At 38.7% G+C, this 17,500-nt stretch overlaps 1 protein-coding gene across 11 annotated transcripts in view; it reads right to left on the reverse strand.

The window, feature by feature from the left end:
- PITPNM2 (phosphatidylinositol transfer protein membrane associated 2) overlaps positions 1 to 17,500 on the reverse strand; it is a 545,415-nt gene that overhangs the window by 284,223 nt on the left and 243,692 nt on the right. For all 11 annotated transcript variants that reach the window (XM_053701788.1, XM_053701795.1, XM_053701793.1 and 8 more), the window contains one exon: positions 12,048 to 12,224. In XM_053701788.1, the coding sequence (XP_053557763.1) occupies positions 12,048 to 12,125 (78 nt within the window). In that variant the 5' untranslated portion in view covers positions 12,126 to 12,224. The remainder of the gene's footprint in view (positions 1 to 12,047; positions 12,225 to 17,500) is intronic.

Below are 17,500 nucleotides of genomic sequence, written 5' to 3' on the forward strand. Positions count from 1 at the left end.
GCAACCTGACTGCATCAGCCATCTATTGGGTTTAGCTTAGGACATATTCACTGTGCGTTCTGCACACCACTGCTTGCGCCACGCAGAGTGACGTCATTCATCACCATGGATCTCCGCAGCTGAGGCCCATATCTGCCCTTTCCACTGTAATGTGCATCCTTCATGCATGACACAAGATGATTTTAATCCAATTAGTACTCTGTGAACATGTACAGTATTTGGTGATGGTTTTAACTCTGTGTAGGATCACAGAGTCTGCTGCAGTATATACACAACAAACACTTGTATGGCTACAGATATCTCTGAAGCTTCAAAAAATTATGTTCACATTTCTGTAATATAACAAATGTAGTAAATTTTCTGTTTGTGTTTTTTTTCTTTTCTTTTTAGATAAATCGAACTACCTTTAAAGTATATAACAGTAACCTAGTAACTTTAATACATCCCTTCCAGCCCTTGCTGTAGAAATTAATAATGTACATTATTTGTGTATATGATTTTTTCATATTTCAATTATTACCATTAGTCAGAAAAACAAAACATACTGCGTCACATGTAAATTCTGAAACATGCACTACTGCACAGTGCCACATACCCAGAGTTCCCAATAGTCTCATAATTTGAGGATTTGTTCTGATTTGGAAGCTGTGTCAGCTTCCCCTTTCTAACCCCTATATTTGTCTAGATTCTAGTTTACCCCCTAACAGGGGAATTCTATGTTAATGTCTCCAATAACAGAACACACAATAAAAAGTTATATATAATATGTACAGGTTTCATGTTTTGCTGTTCAATACTCATTTCTAAAAGCTAAGATTACATTCGAACAGCAAATTAGATTTAAAGGGACATTTTTCCCTTTGTGTTTCCAGTTACTTTTTTTACCAGCTGCAGAGTATAAAGTGTATGAGATTTGCTTTTTTAAGGTTTATTTGTGATTATGAATTAGCTGATTTTGTGTTTTGAAGCCACAACCTAATAAAATGGGTTGAGCTTGTAGGTATAATCAGATCTCATTACTGTATAACATTGTGTACATATACCTGCTTCTTTTTCTTATATCTGTCTATAAACCAATCACCAATACTTGGAGAAAACAATGGAAAATTAACATTTTATTACCTTATGTTTTCTATACCCCACTGGGAGTGTCATTTCTTCTACTGACTGTGTTAACACAGTTTAGCCTTGAGGCCAAAAACCTTCAGGATGGGCGGGGATACCACAGGCTAAATATACTATTTAAAATGCCAATATAAGAGTAATGGAAATACTTATAAACAATTTATTACAATCTAGCAGGTAAAATGGATCACTGGGAACAAATTAAAGGTGAGAAAATGCGAGTAAACTGTCCCTTTAAATCCAGTCTTATTCTAGCAATTTTTAATCATTTCCCATAGCAGATATGGGATTAAACTTTATTTTATCTGTCACAAAAGAAGTTCTTTGCAAAAATTGTCATTAAATATACAAAATGTATATTTAATACATTTTTTTATTTAAACATTCTTGTTTACATAGTTTTTTTCTATAGGTATTACTTAAGTACTGAGAATTTAATTATAGCTGGGGATACAGCAGGCAAAATCTTTTTCAATACTATACTATAAATCGTGTTTGTAATGCTTCCATCGCCGTCGGCAGTTGCGCACGCATCCTCAAAGGAATGTTGACAACACGAGGCAGCCAACAGTATATTGGCTGCGCGCGCAGCCAAAAGATAAATAGCAGGGCAGTGAAGAAATCCACCGCAGGTGGATTCTTTCACCACCCTGCCATTTTCAGAATCCACGGGGATGCAGCGAAAGGCAAACGGAGCATTACAACCAAAAAAACTAACCATCCGCAATAAGTAATAAAAAGAAAACCTAACTGTTCGCAATAAGTTTTTTTTTAAAAAAAACAAACTGCCCGTACAAAATATTAAGAAAAAAATAAACTAACCGCCCGCACAAAGTATTAAAAAAAACCATACCCAATAAAACTATTAACCCCTAAATCCGCCAACCACAACATCGCAAACTACCTAATAAATCTATTAATCCCTAATCTGCCAACCCTCTACAACGCATTAAACCTAATTTACCTATTAACTCCTAAATCGCCAACCCCCACAATGCAAAAAACTAATTTAATGACTAAGCCCCCTAACCTAACACCTCCTAAATTAACCCCTTAATTAATTACATTTAAAAAAAAAACTACATTACAATTAAAATAAAATAAAAATTTACATTACATTAATCTAAAATAATAGAAAATAAAAACGGTTAATATTACAAAAAATAGTAAACAACACTATCCAAAATAAAAAAAATAAACCTAATCCCTATGAAAATAAAAAAAGCCCCCCAAAATAAAAAAAATAAACCTAATCCCTATGAAAATAAAAAAGCCCCCCAAAATAAAAACACCCCCTAATCTAAGAATAAACTACCAATAGCCCTTAAAAGGGCTTTATGTAGAGCATTGCGCTAAAGAAATCACCACTTTTACATTAAAAAACAAACTCCCCCCTAACAGCAAAACCCCCCACCCACCAAACCCCCCAAAATAAAAAAATAACACTAATAAACCTAAACTACCCATTACCCTTAAAGGGGCATTTTTATGGGCATTTAGCTCTTTTTCACTGTCCTTAAAAGGGCATTCAGCTCTTTTGCAAATTGCCCAATAAACCCTAATCTAAAAAAACAACCCCCCCAAAGAAAAACAACTAACACTAATGCGCCAAATAGGTACTCATGGTTTCAGAAGTCCGGCGGAGAAGGTCTTCTTACAGACGGGTCCATCATCTTCATCCACAGTGAAGGTGGAGCAGAGTGGAGGTCCGAAGTGGTCTTCCCAGATGTGGCAATCCTTGGCAGCTCTTCTTGGCGAAGGCGTGGAGGTTCCTCTTCATGCGATCGTCCGCCGCACACTGAAGATTGAATTCAAGGAACCCCATATTTGAACAGCCAATAGGATTTTAGTAGCTCTAATCCTATTGGCTGTTTTAAAAATTCAGCCAATAGGAATGCAAGGTACCCCAAATTGATTGCTGTACCTTGCATTCAATATTCAGTATACGACGGACATCGGATGAAGTGGAGCCTCCATGCCACCAAGGACCGCCGCCACAGATGACCACCACCGAGGATCGCCACATCTGGGAAGAATACTCCGGACCTCCGCTCCGCGCTGCCTTCACTGTGGATGAAGATGATGGACCCGCCTGGAAGAAAATCTTCTCTGCCGGACTTCTGAAACCATGAGTACCTATTTGGGGCTTTAGTGTTAGTTTGTTTTTTATTTTTTTATTGGGGGGGGGGGGGTATTTGGTTTGAATAAATGGTGTTAAGTATCATATATGTTAAAAGGAAATATATACACAAGCATATACAGTTTGCTAGATAATCATGAATTGGGAAGCACTTAGTGCAAACAGTACGCTCCCAAAACAGCTGAACTGAAAGTTCCTTTTACAGCCAAATTAGAAGCACTTAGTGCAAATGCACGCTCCAAAAGGTAACAAAGGTGTGTTGTTTAGAACGGAAGGTGTCCATATCCAAATACTTGAACACACTGATGTGAGTATGTCAGATACGGATCAATCCCAAGGAATTATACTTATATGCAGAGGCTCATATGATTATTTAACACCACTTGCAAAAGTACCTTTTGACTTTATGATCCATCCACCGGTATGAAGAAAACTGTTGTCGCTACCAAATAGCACTTTTGTAACTTCACTTGAAACTTGCAAACCAAAGTTCCGTAGCAATGCTGTGCAAGGTATGCAACAAGATCCAGGAAGTCTTATTCCGTTACAAAGTTAACACCTTATAACTTTGATACAAAAGTATCGCATCTGGGAAAACTTCACAAGCAGCTCACCAATTGCAGTCTTCTCCAAACAGACACCATGTGTGTAATGCCAGATGACGCGTTTCGCCCCTCCCACTTGGGGTTTGGCCAGGGTTTTTTTTTTTAGATAAGGGTTCATTGGCCAATTTCAAAAAAGAGCTGAAGGCTCTTTTAAGGGCAGTGAAAAATAGCTGAATGCCCTTTTAAAGGGCAATGCTCATACAAATGCCCCTTTAGGGGCAATGGGTAGTTTAGGTTTATTAGTGTTAGGTTTTTTCATTTTGAGGGGTTTGGTGGGTGGGGGTTTTAGTGTTAGGGGGGACTTTGTTTATTTTTAATGTAAAAGAGCGGATTTCTTTAGGGCAATGCCCTACAAAAAAAACAGAATTTATGCTTACCTGATAAATTACTTTCTCCAACGGTGTGTCCGGTCCACGGCGTCATCCATAACTTGTGGGAATATTCTCTTCCCCAACAGGAAATGGCAAAGAGCACAGCAAAAGCTGTCCATATAGCCCCTCCCAGGCTCCGCCCCCCCCAGTCATTCGACCGACGGTTAGGAGAAAAAAAGGAGAAACTATAGGGTGCCGTGGTGACTCTAGTGTATAGAGAAAGAAATTTTTCAAACCTGATTAAAAAACAAGGGCGGGCCGTGGACCGGACACACCGTTGGAGAAAGTAATTTATCAGGTAAGCATAAATTCTGTTTTCTCCAACATTGGTGTGTCCGGTCCACGGCGTCATCCATAACTTGTGGGAACCAATACCAAAGCTTTAGGACACGGATGAAGGGAGGGAGCAAATCAGGTTACCTAAACAGAAGGCACCACGGCTTGCAAAACCTTTCTCCCAAAAATAGCCTCCGAAGAAGCATAAGTATCAAATTTGTAGAATTTGGCAAAAGTGTGCAGAGAAGACCAAGTCGCTGCCTTACATATCTGATCAACAGAAGCCTCGTTCTTGAAGGCCCATGTGGAAGCCACAGCCCTAGTAGAGTGAGCTGTGATTCGTTCAGGAGGCTGCCGTCCGGCAGTCTCATAAGCCAATCGGATGATGCTTTTCAGCCAGAAAGAGAGGTAGCAGTAGCTTTTTGTCCTCTCCTCTTACCAGAATAAACGACAAACAAAGAAGAAGTTTGTCTGAAATCCTTTGTTGCTTCTAAATAGAACTTTAAAGCACGGACTACATCTAAATTGTGTAACAAACGTTCCTTCTTTGAAACTGGATTCGGACACAAAGAAGGAACAACTATTTCCTGGTTAATATTCTTGTTGGAAACAACTTTTGAAAGAAAACCAGGCTTGGTACGCAAAACAACCTTATCTGAACGGAACACCAGATAAGGTGGATCACACTGCAAAGCAGATAATTCAGAAACTCTTCTAGCAGAAGAAATAGCAACCAAAAACAGAACTTTTCAAGATAGTAACTTGATATCTATGGAATGTAAAGGTTCAAACGGAACCCCTTGAAGAACTGAAAGAACTAAAATTTAGACTCCAGGGAGGAGTCAAGGGTCTGTAAACAGGCTTGATTCTGACCAAAGCCTGTACAAAAGCTTGTACATCTGGCACAGCTGCCAGTCGTTTGTGTAACAAGACAGATAAAGCAGAAATCTGTCCTTTTAGAGAACTCGCTGACAATCCCTTATCCAAGCCTTCTTGGAGAAAGGAGAGGATCTTAGGAATTTTAATCTTACTCCAGGAGAATCCCTTGGATTCACACCAACAAATATATCTTTTCCATATTTTATGGTAAATCTTTCTAGTCACAGGTTTTCTGGCTTGGACCAGAGTATCTATCACTGAATCTGAAAACCCACGCTTGGATAAAATCAAACGTTCAATTTCCAAGCAGTCAGCTGCAGAGAAACTAGATTTGGATGTTCGAATGGACCTTGTACTAGAAGATCCTGTCTCAAAGGTAGCTTCCATGGTGGAGCCGATGACATATTCACCAGGTCTGCATACCAAGTCCTGCGCGGCCACGCAGGAGCTATCAGAATCACGAGGCCTTCTCCTGTTTGATCCTGGCTACAAGCCTGGGAAGGAGAGGGAACGGTGGAAACGCATAAGCTAGGTTGAACGACCAAGGCGCCACTAATGCATCCACTAGAGCAGTGTTTTTCAACCAGTGTGCCGTGGCACACTAGTGTGCCGTGAGAGATCCTCAGGTGTGCCACGGCAGACTGACAACAGTGAGGGGGTGTCCCTCTTTCAAATTTTGAAATATTGGGAGGTATGTGACAGGCTCATTAGGCATCATTTACAACCATGACATTGACATTCATTCACAGACAATCATTATGATTGTTTGTGAATGAATGTCAATATGTCATGTATAGTTTGTAGGAGGCATGGCATGACAGCACAGTACTGTGTGTGTGTGTGTGTATATATATATATATATATATATATATATATATATATATATATATATATATATCCTGTATTAGGCTACAATGCATGATTTTGTAAAATTTTGGGATGGTGGTGTGCCGCAGGATTTTTTAATGTAAAAAAGTGTGCCACGGCAAAAAAAAGGTTGCAAATCACTGCACTAGAGTTGCCTTGGGATCCCTGGATCTGGACCCGTAGCAAGGAACCTTGAAGTTCTGACGAGACGCCATCAGATCCATGTCTGGAATGCCCCATAATTGAGTCAACTGGGCAAACACCTCCGGGTGGAGTTCCCACTCCCCCGGATGGAAAGTCTGGCGACTCAGATAATCCGCCTCCCAGTTGTCTACTCCTGGGATGTGGATTGCAGATAGGTGGCAGGAGTGATCCTCCACCCATTTGATGATTTTGGATACCTCTCTCATCGCCAAGGAACTCCTTGTTCCCCCTGATGGTTGATGTAAGCTACAGTCGTCATGTTGTCTGACTGGAATCTTATGAATCCGGCCTTCGCTAGTTGAGGCCAAGCCCGGAGAGCATTGAATATCGCTCTCAGTTCCAGGATGTTGATCGGGAGAAGAGACTCTTCCCGAGACCATAAACCTTGAGCTTTCAGGGAATCCCAGACCGCGCCCCAGCCTAATAGACTGGCGTCGGTCGTGACAATGACCCACTCTGGTCTGCGGAAACTCATTCCCTGAGACAGGTGATCCTGGGACAAACACCAACGGAGTGAGTCTCTGGTCATCTGGTCTACTTGAATCTTTGGAGACAAGTCTGTATAGTCCCCATTCCACTGCTTGAGCATGCACAGTTGTAATGGTCTTAGATGAATTCGAGCAAAAGGAACTATGTCCATTGCTGCAACCATCAACCCTACTACTTCCATGCACTGAGCTATGGAAGGCTGCAGAATAGAGTGAAGAACTTGACAAGCGTTTAGAAGCTTTGACTTTCTGACTTCTGTCAGGAAGATCTTCATTTCTAAAGAATCTATTATTGTTCCTAAAAAGGGAACTCTTGTCGACGGAGACAGGGAACTCTTTTCTACGTTCACCTTCCACCCGTGAGATCTGAGAAAGGCTAGAACAATGTCTGTATGAGCCTTTGCTTTGGAAAGGGACGACGCTTGGATTAGAATGTCGTCCAGATAAGGTGCCACTGCAATACCCCTTGGTCTTAGAACCGCTAGAAGGGACCCGAGCACCTTTGTGAAAATTCTTGGAGCAGTGGCTAGCCCGAATGGGAGAGCCACGAACTGATAATGTTTGTCCAGAAAGGCGAACCTTAGGAACTGATGATGATCTTTGTGGATAGGAATATGTAGATACGCATCCTTTAAATCCACGGTAGTCATAAATTGACCCTCCTGGATTGTAGGTAAAATTGTTCGAATGGTTTCCATTTTGAACGATGGAACTCTGAGAAATTTGTTTAGAATTTTTAAATCCAGAATTGGTCTGAAAGTTCCCTCTTTTTTGGGAACTACAAACAGATTTGAGTAAAACCTCTGACCTTGTTCCACAGTTGGAACTGGGTGTATCACTCCCATCTTTAACAGGTCTTCTACACAATGTAAGAATGCCTGTCTCTTTATTTGGTTTGAAGATAAGTGAGACATGTGGAACCTTCCCCTTGGGGGTAGTTCCTTGAATTCTAGAAGATAACCCTGAGAGACTATTTCTAGTGCCCAGGGATCCTGAACATCTCTTGCCCAAGCCTGAGCAAAGAGAGAGAGTCTGCCCCCTACTAGATCCGGTCCCGGATCGGGGGCTACCCCTTCATGCTGTTTTGGTAGCAGCAGCAGGCTTCTTGGCCTGTTTACCCTTGTTCCAGCCTTGCATTGGTTTCCAAGCTGGTTTAGTCTGGGAAGCGTTACCCTCTTGTCTAGAGGCTGCAGAGTTGGAAGCCGGTCCGTTCCTGAAATTGCGAAAGGAACGAAAATTGGACTTATTCTTAGCCTTGAAAGGTCTATCTTGTGGGAGGGCATGGCCCTTTCCCCCAGTGATGTCTGAAATAATCTCTTTCAATTCTGGCCCAAAAAAGGTCTTACCTTTGAAAGGGATATTAAGCAATTTTGTCTTGGAAGATACATCCGCCGACCAAGACTTTAGCCAGAGCGCTCTGCGCGCCACAATTGCAAACCCTGAATTTATCACCGCTAACCTCGCTAACTGCAAAGCGGCGTCTAAAATAAAGGAATTAGCTAACTTAAGTGTGTGAATTCTGTCCATGACTTCCTCATACGGAGTCTCCCTACTGAGCGACTTTTCCAGTTCCTCGAACCAGAACCACGCCGCTGTAGTGACATGAATAATGCACGAAATAGGTTGAAGGAGGTAACCTTGCTGTACAAAAATCTTTTTAAGCAAACCCTCCAATTTTTTATCCATAGGATCTTTGAAAGCACAATTGTCCTCAATGGGAATGGTCGTGCGCTTGGCTAGTGTAGAAACCGCCCCCTCGACCTTAGGGACTGTTTGCCATAAGTCCTTCCTGGGGTCGACCATAGGGAACAATTTCTTAAATATAGGAGGAGGGACAAAAGGTATGCCTGGCTTCTCCCACTCCTTATTCACTATGTCCGCCAACCGTTTAGGTATCGGAAAGGCATCAGGGTGCACCGGGACCTCTAGGAACTTGTCCATCTTGCACAATTTTTCTGGGATGACCAGATTGTCACAATCATCCAGAGTAGATAGAACCTCCTTAAGTAATGCGCGGAGATGCTCTAATTTAAATTTAAATGTCACAACATCAGGTTCTGCCTGCTGAGAAATTCTTCCTGTATCAGAAATTTCTCCATCTGACAAACCCTCCATCACTGCCACTTCAGACTGGTGTGAGGGTATGACAGAAAAATTATCATCAGCGCCCTCCTGCTATACAGTGTTTAAAACAGAGCAATCGCACTTTCTCTGAAATGCTGGCATTTTGGATAAAATATTAACTATGGAGTTATCCATTACTGCCGTCAATTGTTGCATAGTAACAAGCATTGGCGCGCTAGAAGTACTAGGGGTCGCCTGCGCGGGCATAACTGGTATAGACACAGAAGGAGATGATGTAGAACTATCTCTACTTCCTTCATCTGAGGAATCATCCTGGGAAACCTTACTATTTGTGACAGTACTGTCCTTACTATGTTTGGACGCTATGGCACAATTATCACATATATTTGAAGGGGGAACCACATTGGCTTCCATACATACAGAACATGATCTATCTGAAGGTACAGACATGTTAAACAGGCTTAAACTGGTTAATAAAGCACAAAAACCGTTTTAAAACAAAACCGTTACTGTCTCTTTAAATGTTAAACAGGACACACTGTATTACTGAATATGTGAAAAACTATGAAGGAATTATCCAATCTTTACCAAATTTTAACCACTGTGTCTTAATGCATTCAAAGTATTGCACCCCAATTTTCAAGCTGTTAACCCTTAAAATGTGGAAACCGGAGCCGTTTGCAATTTTAACCCCACTACAGTCCCAGCCACAGCCTTTGTTGCGACTTCACCAATCCCAGGGGGGTATACGATACCAATTCAAGCCTTCTAGGAACGTTTACAGTGGATACCTCACACATGCAGCTGCATGCACTGTACTCAAAAGTAACTGCGCAATAATGGCGCGAAAATGAGGCTCTGCCTACTATAGTGAAAGGCCCTTCCTGACTGGGAAGATGTCTAAACTAGTGCCTGGCGATAAAAACGTTCCCCAAACAATAAAAGTGTGAAAATTACTTCAAACTTTCAAAATAACTTAAATAAACAATCGATTTAGCCCTTAAGAGTGTCCACCAGTTAATAGCCCATAATAAGCCCTTTATTCTTTCTAAGTCTAAGAAAATGGCTTACCGATCCCCATGAGGGAAAAATGACAGCCTTCCAGCATTACACAGTCTTGTTAGAAAAATGGCTAGTCATACCTTGAGCAGAAAAGTCTGCAAACTGTTCCCCCCAACTGAAGTTCTCTCAGCTCAACAGTCCTGCGTGGGAACAGCAATTGATTTTAGTTACTGCTGCTAAAATCATACTCCTCTTTTAAACAGAACTCTTCATCTCTTTCTGTTTCAGAGTAAATAGTACATACCAGCACTATTTTAAAATAACAAACTCTTGATAGAAGAATAAAAACTACAACTAAACACCACATACTCTTCAGCATCTCCGTGGAGATGCTACTTGTTCAGAGCGGCAAAGAGAATGACTGGGGGGGCGGAGCCTGGGAGGGGCTATATGGACAGCTTTTGCTGTGCTCTTTGCCATTTCCTGTTGGGGAAGAGAATATTCCCACAAGTTATGGATGACGCCGTGGACCGGACACACCAATGTTGGAGAAAACCTTTTTAAGGGCTATTGGTAGTTTAGTATTAGATTAGGGGGTGTTTTTATTTTGGGGGGGGATTTATTTATTTTATAGGGGTATTAGTTTAGGTTTAATTTTATTATTTTGGATAGCTTTGTTTATTTTTTTCTGTATGTTTACTTCTTTATTATTTGTAGCTTGGGAGGTTGCATTTTTAACACATAGACTGCCCTCTGGGAAGGCTTATCAACTAATGACAAAATAAAGGTAAAGATTAATTTTAAAAATCAAATTTAGTGACTCCAGCAGACAAAAGGGTAGAAAAAAATACAGTACACACTCCCTTTAATTTTGCACAGCCAAACAGGCTTAAATGGACAGTAAATACCTTGTAATTACAAGCCATTTCTATTGTGTTGCCTTAGAATAACATATCAGCCAAATGTAAGCTTTCATTTTAAAACCAATTAACATCTTGTGTGCTGCAATTATATTGCAAATTTGTTTTACTTCGCATTTCTAAACATTTTATACAAAAATATCAAGGTGTTTACTGTCCCTTTAACCAGCTAATAATGCTTTCTATGCAAAATGATTTATTCTCTTGTAGGATGAACTGCTATCTGCAAGAACGAGGGATACAACTTGTTTACTAGCCCATGCGTGCGGAGAGTAGGTAGGTTTTTTTCATTTACAGGCTACAATTAAATTCACAATACAAGGAATATTAAAGTTCTATTTCAGTGTAACTAGTAGTGGATCTACTCAACAAAGGGCCCTATTGCAAAATGTGTTTTTGGCCCTCAAAGGAAACTCGGTAATAAGCAATAGCAATAATGTACATGCTGGTCTGTATAATGATTTTGAGGAAAGATAGATGGACTTGCAATCTGAACTAATAAAAGACTCCCCTGCATTAGGATAGTACACATTCTGCACATGCCTATCTATAGACTGGCTGCTATGGGCCCCAACCAACACTTGGGCTCTGGTGCATTTGCACATGCTGCACCAATGGTAATTCTGCTCCTTAATGTGTAACCCCTTGAGTGCAAGACTGTCCGAAAACCAATGTGTAGGCAGCTTTCAGCTCAAGGGGTTCAACAAAACATTTCTAAATAATGGCAACAACATAATATGCTTAGGTTTAAGCCTGGTTGTGTATAACCAAAACCAAACTCCCCCCCCCCCCCTTTTCCAAGATAGCAAGGGTCTAAGATAATAAAATACTCAAATATACAGCACAAACTGTTTATCAATAATCCATTAAAATTCTGCTTCACTTCGCACTAGGGTAATATCTGTGTCATGTGCCTAACGGTCACTCATTTGGATGCATTACAAAAGTTTGTTCTGTTTTTGTTAGGTTAAGTCATTTCCCTGAAGAGCTTATAATCTAATGCAGGTCAGATGACTAAAATGACACCAAACTCCCTCAGAAAGAAAATACTTATATGCACATATGCACAATTCCACAATACAGACCTGTATCATGTAGAGCTGGGCAATCCGATACTCCTCCACAGTCATCGGCAGAGGGATACGATATTCCTTAATAAGCATTTTGAAAACCAAGTTGCCGATTCTCCAAAGCTGCCTGAATCAGTCACCCAAGGAACTCCGTTGTTTAAATGACTGGTATGGAAGTCATTTGGGGAAAACCTGAAACAACAAGACAGATACAATGATTTTCCATCAGGCTTGTAGAGGAAACATTCACATTCGTGATATGTTTCCCATGTGTTCAGTTGCAGAAAATATCCACAAAATGGCAGCAGTAAGAGATATATAACCCTTTATTTCTGCCAGATGGAGACATTAAAAAAAGAAAAACACATACACACATATATATATATTCCTTGCAAATAAATGCACTCTCAGGCCTTTTTCAAGTGAACAATCAAAGCTTCCTTTAATGAAACGTTTTCGGGGATGTTTTCCCCTTCATCAGCATGACAAAATGTGACAAAGCAAACAAATTTATACACATGTGTATACACAACAAACAATTCCCACCTGTGTTATATCAGTGAAAGTGCGGCAAAAACTATCCGTGGAACGCATACCTTGCGTTCCACCATTACTAACCCGGAAGTGTCTACTTCTACTGCTTCCGGTAGGTTACGTCAAATATTATACAACTTTTTAGTATGTATGTATTATTTAAATGATATGTGTCAATGTTATGCATCAAATTCATATTATTACTATATACATGTGCTAATTATTCTTTTGCATCCCCTCGATGCTTAAATGAAAAAATACTTATAGTGCACTATCGGTGTTATCATTTCCTACTTATGTTTGTCACTTATATTACATTGATTATCTCGAAACAACTCACTACTTGTACCCCGCTCTTATCATTTTTGTAATACTGATCGGGTCTCTGTTTTTTATTTTTTCATTGTGATGCATGTACTTACTACACTGGTTGTATTGCGAGTTTTTGTTATTCTGGTGATCATGGTAACATCCTTCTGCCGGAACTATTTGGCGTAGGGATCCTACGTTATACTATTCTTTAGGGCGCTATGTTGTTATGCATATGTTCCGTTCTTATTATCAGTATAGGTACTGTGTTCATACTAATACTATTCTATTACTCTGACCCACATATACTAATATAGTTACATCTTTCATACACCACTTTGCACTATATATATCATGTATATATTGACACAAATTAAAAATGGAAAAAATAAAAAGTAACAGATAAAATGCTAGTATACATACTAACAATTATGCACTACTATATTGGCTACTATGTACTACTGCAGGATTGGCCCCTGATGATATAAGTATAATTTACTAATATTTGGATAGAATCATGTCTTGTGAATTCAAATTTTATCTCTTATACAGTTCTTATGTTATTTTGCTTCCCCTCTTATCATGATGTTATAGAACTGATTCTTCTCTTTCTTGGTGTACACCATCCACTATCCTTTATATATGATCCTTCAATGAAAGGAACAGTTCCTTTTTCCTGTATCTTTTTCTGGTGTGACTCTACTTGCTCCTTGTTATGTCTTCAGCTCATTTTTATATAGATATCGGAGATAGAATGTATAAGAAGCGCAATATGCCTTCATGGACCACTTGTATCATGAGTGTTGGGTGGAACCTAGGTGTCTCCCTCCTACTCACGTTTTTGGTGTATGTTAGATAGCTCACCCCCACTGGGGACAAGTTCGCCAAACTACCAAAGCATACTAGGGTTTACCACTGGCCATGCCTCGTAGTGTGTCTCCAATCTATATAAGCGCTTTATAGTCCGGTGGGGAATTCAGTCCCCCTGGGGTTATAGTGCCAAGTCTGTACATCCACTCTGCTTCACGCCTCAATAGGGTCTTATTCCGATCTCCTCCTCTATCCAGGGGGGGGATATGATCGATGAGAATGTACCTGATGGTCGATACTTGATGTGATTTTACTGCACAGTGTCTCGCCACCGGTTGGTCCGAATCCCCTTCCCTAAGTGCTACTCGGATAGCTCTCCTGTGATTGGCCATCCTTTCTCTGAGTGTTCCACTTGTTTTTCCAAAATAAAAAACAGAGACCCGATCAGTATTACAAAAATGATAAGAGCGGGGTACAAGTAGTGAGTTGTTTCGAGATAATCAATGTAATATAAGTGAAAAAACATAAGTAGGAAATGATAACACCGATAGTGCACTATAAGTATTTTTTCATTTAAGCATCGAGGGGATGCAAAAGAATAATTAGCACATGTATATAGTAATAATATGAATTTGATGCATAACATTGACACATATGATTTAAATAATACATACATACTGAAAAGTTGTATAATATTTGACGTAACCTACCGGAAGCAGTAGAAGTAGACACTTCCGGGTTAGTAATGGTGGAACACAAGGTATGCGTTCCACGGATAGTTTTTGCCGCACTTTCACTGATCTAACACAGGTGGGAATTGTTTGTTGTGTATACACATGTGTATAAATTTGTTTGCTTTGTCACATTTTGTCATGCTGATGAAGGGGAAAACATCCCCAAAAACGTTTCATTAAAGGAAGCTTTGATTGTTCACTTGAAAAAGGCCTGAGAGTGCATTTATTTGCAAGGAATATTTGAAGTATCTTTGCACCCAGGCAGCTGTCCCCAAGGAGGGTAACACAGTAAAGAGGACGGTATTTTTATATATATATATATATATATATATATATATATATATATATATATATATATATATATATATATATATATATATACACACACATACATACAGAAAAATCTTTATTTAAGTGTCACCTTCTAAGATGACAGTTTAAAAAATATTTTTCTACTTTTAAAGAAACAGTGCTGGCGCCATTTGTTACTTTTCTCCTGGATTTCTGTATGTATATATATATATATATATATATATATATATAATTATAAACAAACAAAGTATTAGCGCACATCCAAAATGAAACCACACTTATTTTGATATAAAGTCTGCAAAAAATGCATGTTTAAAACTCTATACTCTTAAATAAAATTGGGATCTTAGTCACACAATATGGCCATATTCTGCTCAATGAATGGCTAATTAAGGTAACCATCCTCACCTGTGATCTGTTCGCTTGTAATTGGTGTGTGTGTGTATAAATTGTGATCTGTTCGCTTGTAATTGGTGTTTGTGTGTATAAAAAGGTCAATGAGTTTCTGCACTCCTGACAGACCATTGCATCTTTCATCTAGTCATCAGTCCATATGAAGGGGTTTGGAAATGAATTGCAGGCTGTACCAATATTAGTTGTAGATAAAATTAAATATTATTGAAAACTTGGTTAAAATTCCATAGTTGGAAGGCACACTATTATGTTATACATACAACCTCAGCACACAGGTGCTGCATCCGACGCGTTTCCTGCTTTACAACAAGCACTTCATCAGGGATACACAGCTGTTCTCCCTGTGAATATTTAAGCCTTTCACATTTAACCCTTAACAATGCTGTCAGAACTTTCAATGGTCTTTCCATACTGCATTGTTAATGATGTATAATACACATATATACTTTTAAAAACATATATAATAGGCAAAAAAGTTATAAATATTCAGCATTCTAAACATTTATACGAAACTCCTAAGTTATCTCAAAGATATTATTCCCTAACTTTTGAAGGGATCACTAACATAATGTATTCATTAGATCAAAAACAAATTTAATTTAAGATCCTAGATATTTAATTTTTCTTTTCTATTATGATTATGTTAGAAATTTATTATTTTAATAAGTAGCTTTTTTGATGTTAATTATATGGTACAATGGTTTGAAATGGATTTTATGTCTGAAGTGGGGAGGCTATTCACAATACTTGGTTTTATAATTTTAAGTTATTATGGACGATACACACTTTAAATACCTTCTTATGGCTTATGAGTTCGTTTTATTTTCTAGTTATTAGATGTTAAAATAAGCTAAAATTTCAATTCCTATCCATTTATTTCTTGTTGTTTATTATATTGCCTAGGATAGTAGAAATTTATATTTTATACTTTACATATAATTGGTTTAGCCTATAAACAACTTTAAGTCCCATATTTTGTTCATACCTTTTGGGAAGCCTGTTTGGAGTTTATGTATCCAAAAAGCTTCTTTTTTATTTAAATATGCTAATCTGTCCCCTCCTGTAATTTGTTTTGTGACACAATCTATTGCTTGAAATTCAAACAAAGATAGGACATATTTCAATGAGTCTTCATCGAATGTATGGCCTGGTCTATGTCTGGAAAAATGTTCAGCAACTGGTGTTTTTGGTTCAAAAGACTCCAAGGAGAGCAAATGCTCTCGGATTCGGTCCTTTAGGGGTCTAATTGTTCTACCTGTATATTGACACCCACATAGTTTACAGGAGATAAGATAAACTACATACTTCGATGTGCATGTTAAATACTGAAATATCCTGAATTCTTGTTTTGTAATGTTTGAGTGGAAGATATCTCCCAATTTGACATAGTTGCAACTTTTGCACGGTCTTACACCACATTGATCCAAATTTTACACCTTCTGTTGTTATGTTTGTTAATGATGGTTCTTTACTTAGCATGGGAAGGTACCTTTCTACAATTTTACAAATTTTATGGTACTGGTTACTGTATTTTGTTGAAAAGACAAGTTGATTATTATTGACTCTTCCTTCCCTTTGTTTATCACTGAGTAATTCAACTCTATCCATTGATCTGACTAGTTCAATGGTTTCTGTAAGGGCTTTCTCTTTATATCCTCTCTTAATTAGTCTGTTTTTTAGATCTTCTGCATGGGTGTTATAGTCCCTGAGATTGCTGCAATTTCTGCGCAATCTCATAAATTGTCCCTTTGGGATTGCTCTTTTTAGATGTGTGGGATGGTGAGAGTCTGACCGCAGAATGGTATTACCTGAAATATCTTTCCTGTATGTTTCCGTATATAAAACATTATTAATAGTATCTATTTTTATCTGTACATCAAGAAAAGTGATACAATCTCTATGCCAAGTGTATGTAAATTTTAAATTCATGCTGTTGTCATTGAGAATCTTAACAAAGTTCTCTAGCTGTTTGATATCACCTTGCCATACTACAAGGATATCGTCGATAAATCTCGTGTAAAATAAAACACTATCTTTGTAGTCATTTAGTTCTCCAAATATCTTGAAAATCTCAAAATATCCAAGATAAATGTTCGCATATGAGGGGGCAAATTTCGCCCCCATTGCGGTTCCTCTGTTTTGCAAATAAATGTTATTTTCAAATACAAAATAGTTGTGTGTTAATAGGAATTTAACTGCATCAACCAGATAACTAATGAAGACTATGTCATATTCTGTATATAGCTTGAGGATCTCCTCCAGCGCCAGGAGGCCTTGTTGGTGTGGAATGCACGAATAGAGAGACACCACATCTATAGTAAGTAATAGATACGTATCTTTCATCTAGTGCTGCAC

This window comes from Bombina bombina, chromosome 2, assembly GCF_027579735.1.
Source record: "Bombina bombina isolate aBomBom1 chromosome 2, aBomBom1.pri, whole genome shotgun sequence".
Classification (NCBI taxonomy): Eukaryota; Metazoa; Chordata; class Amphibia; order Anura; family Bombinatoridae; genus Bombina; species Bombina bombina.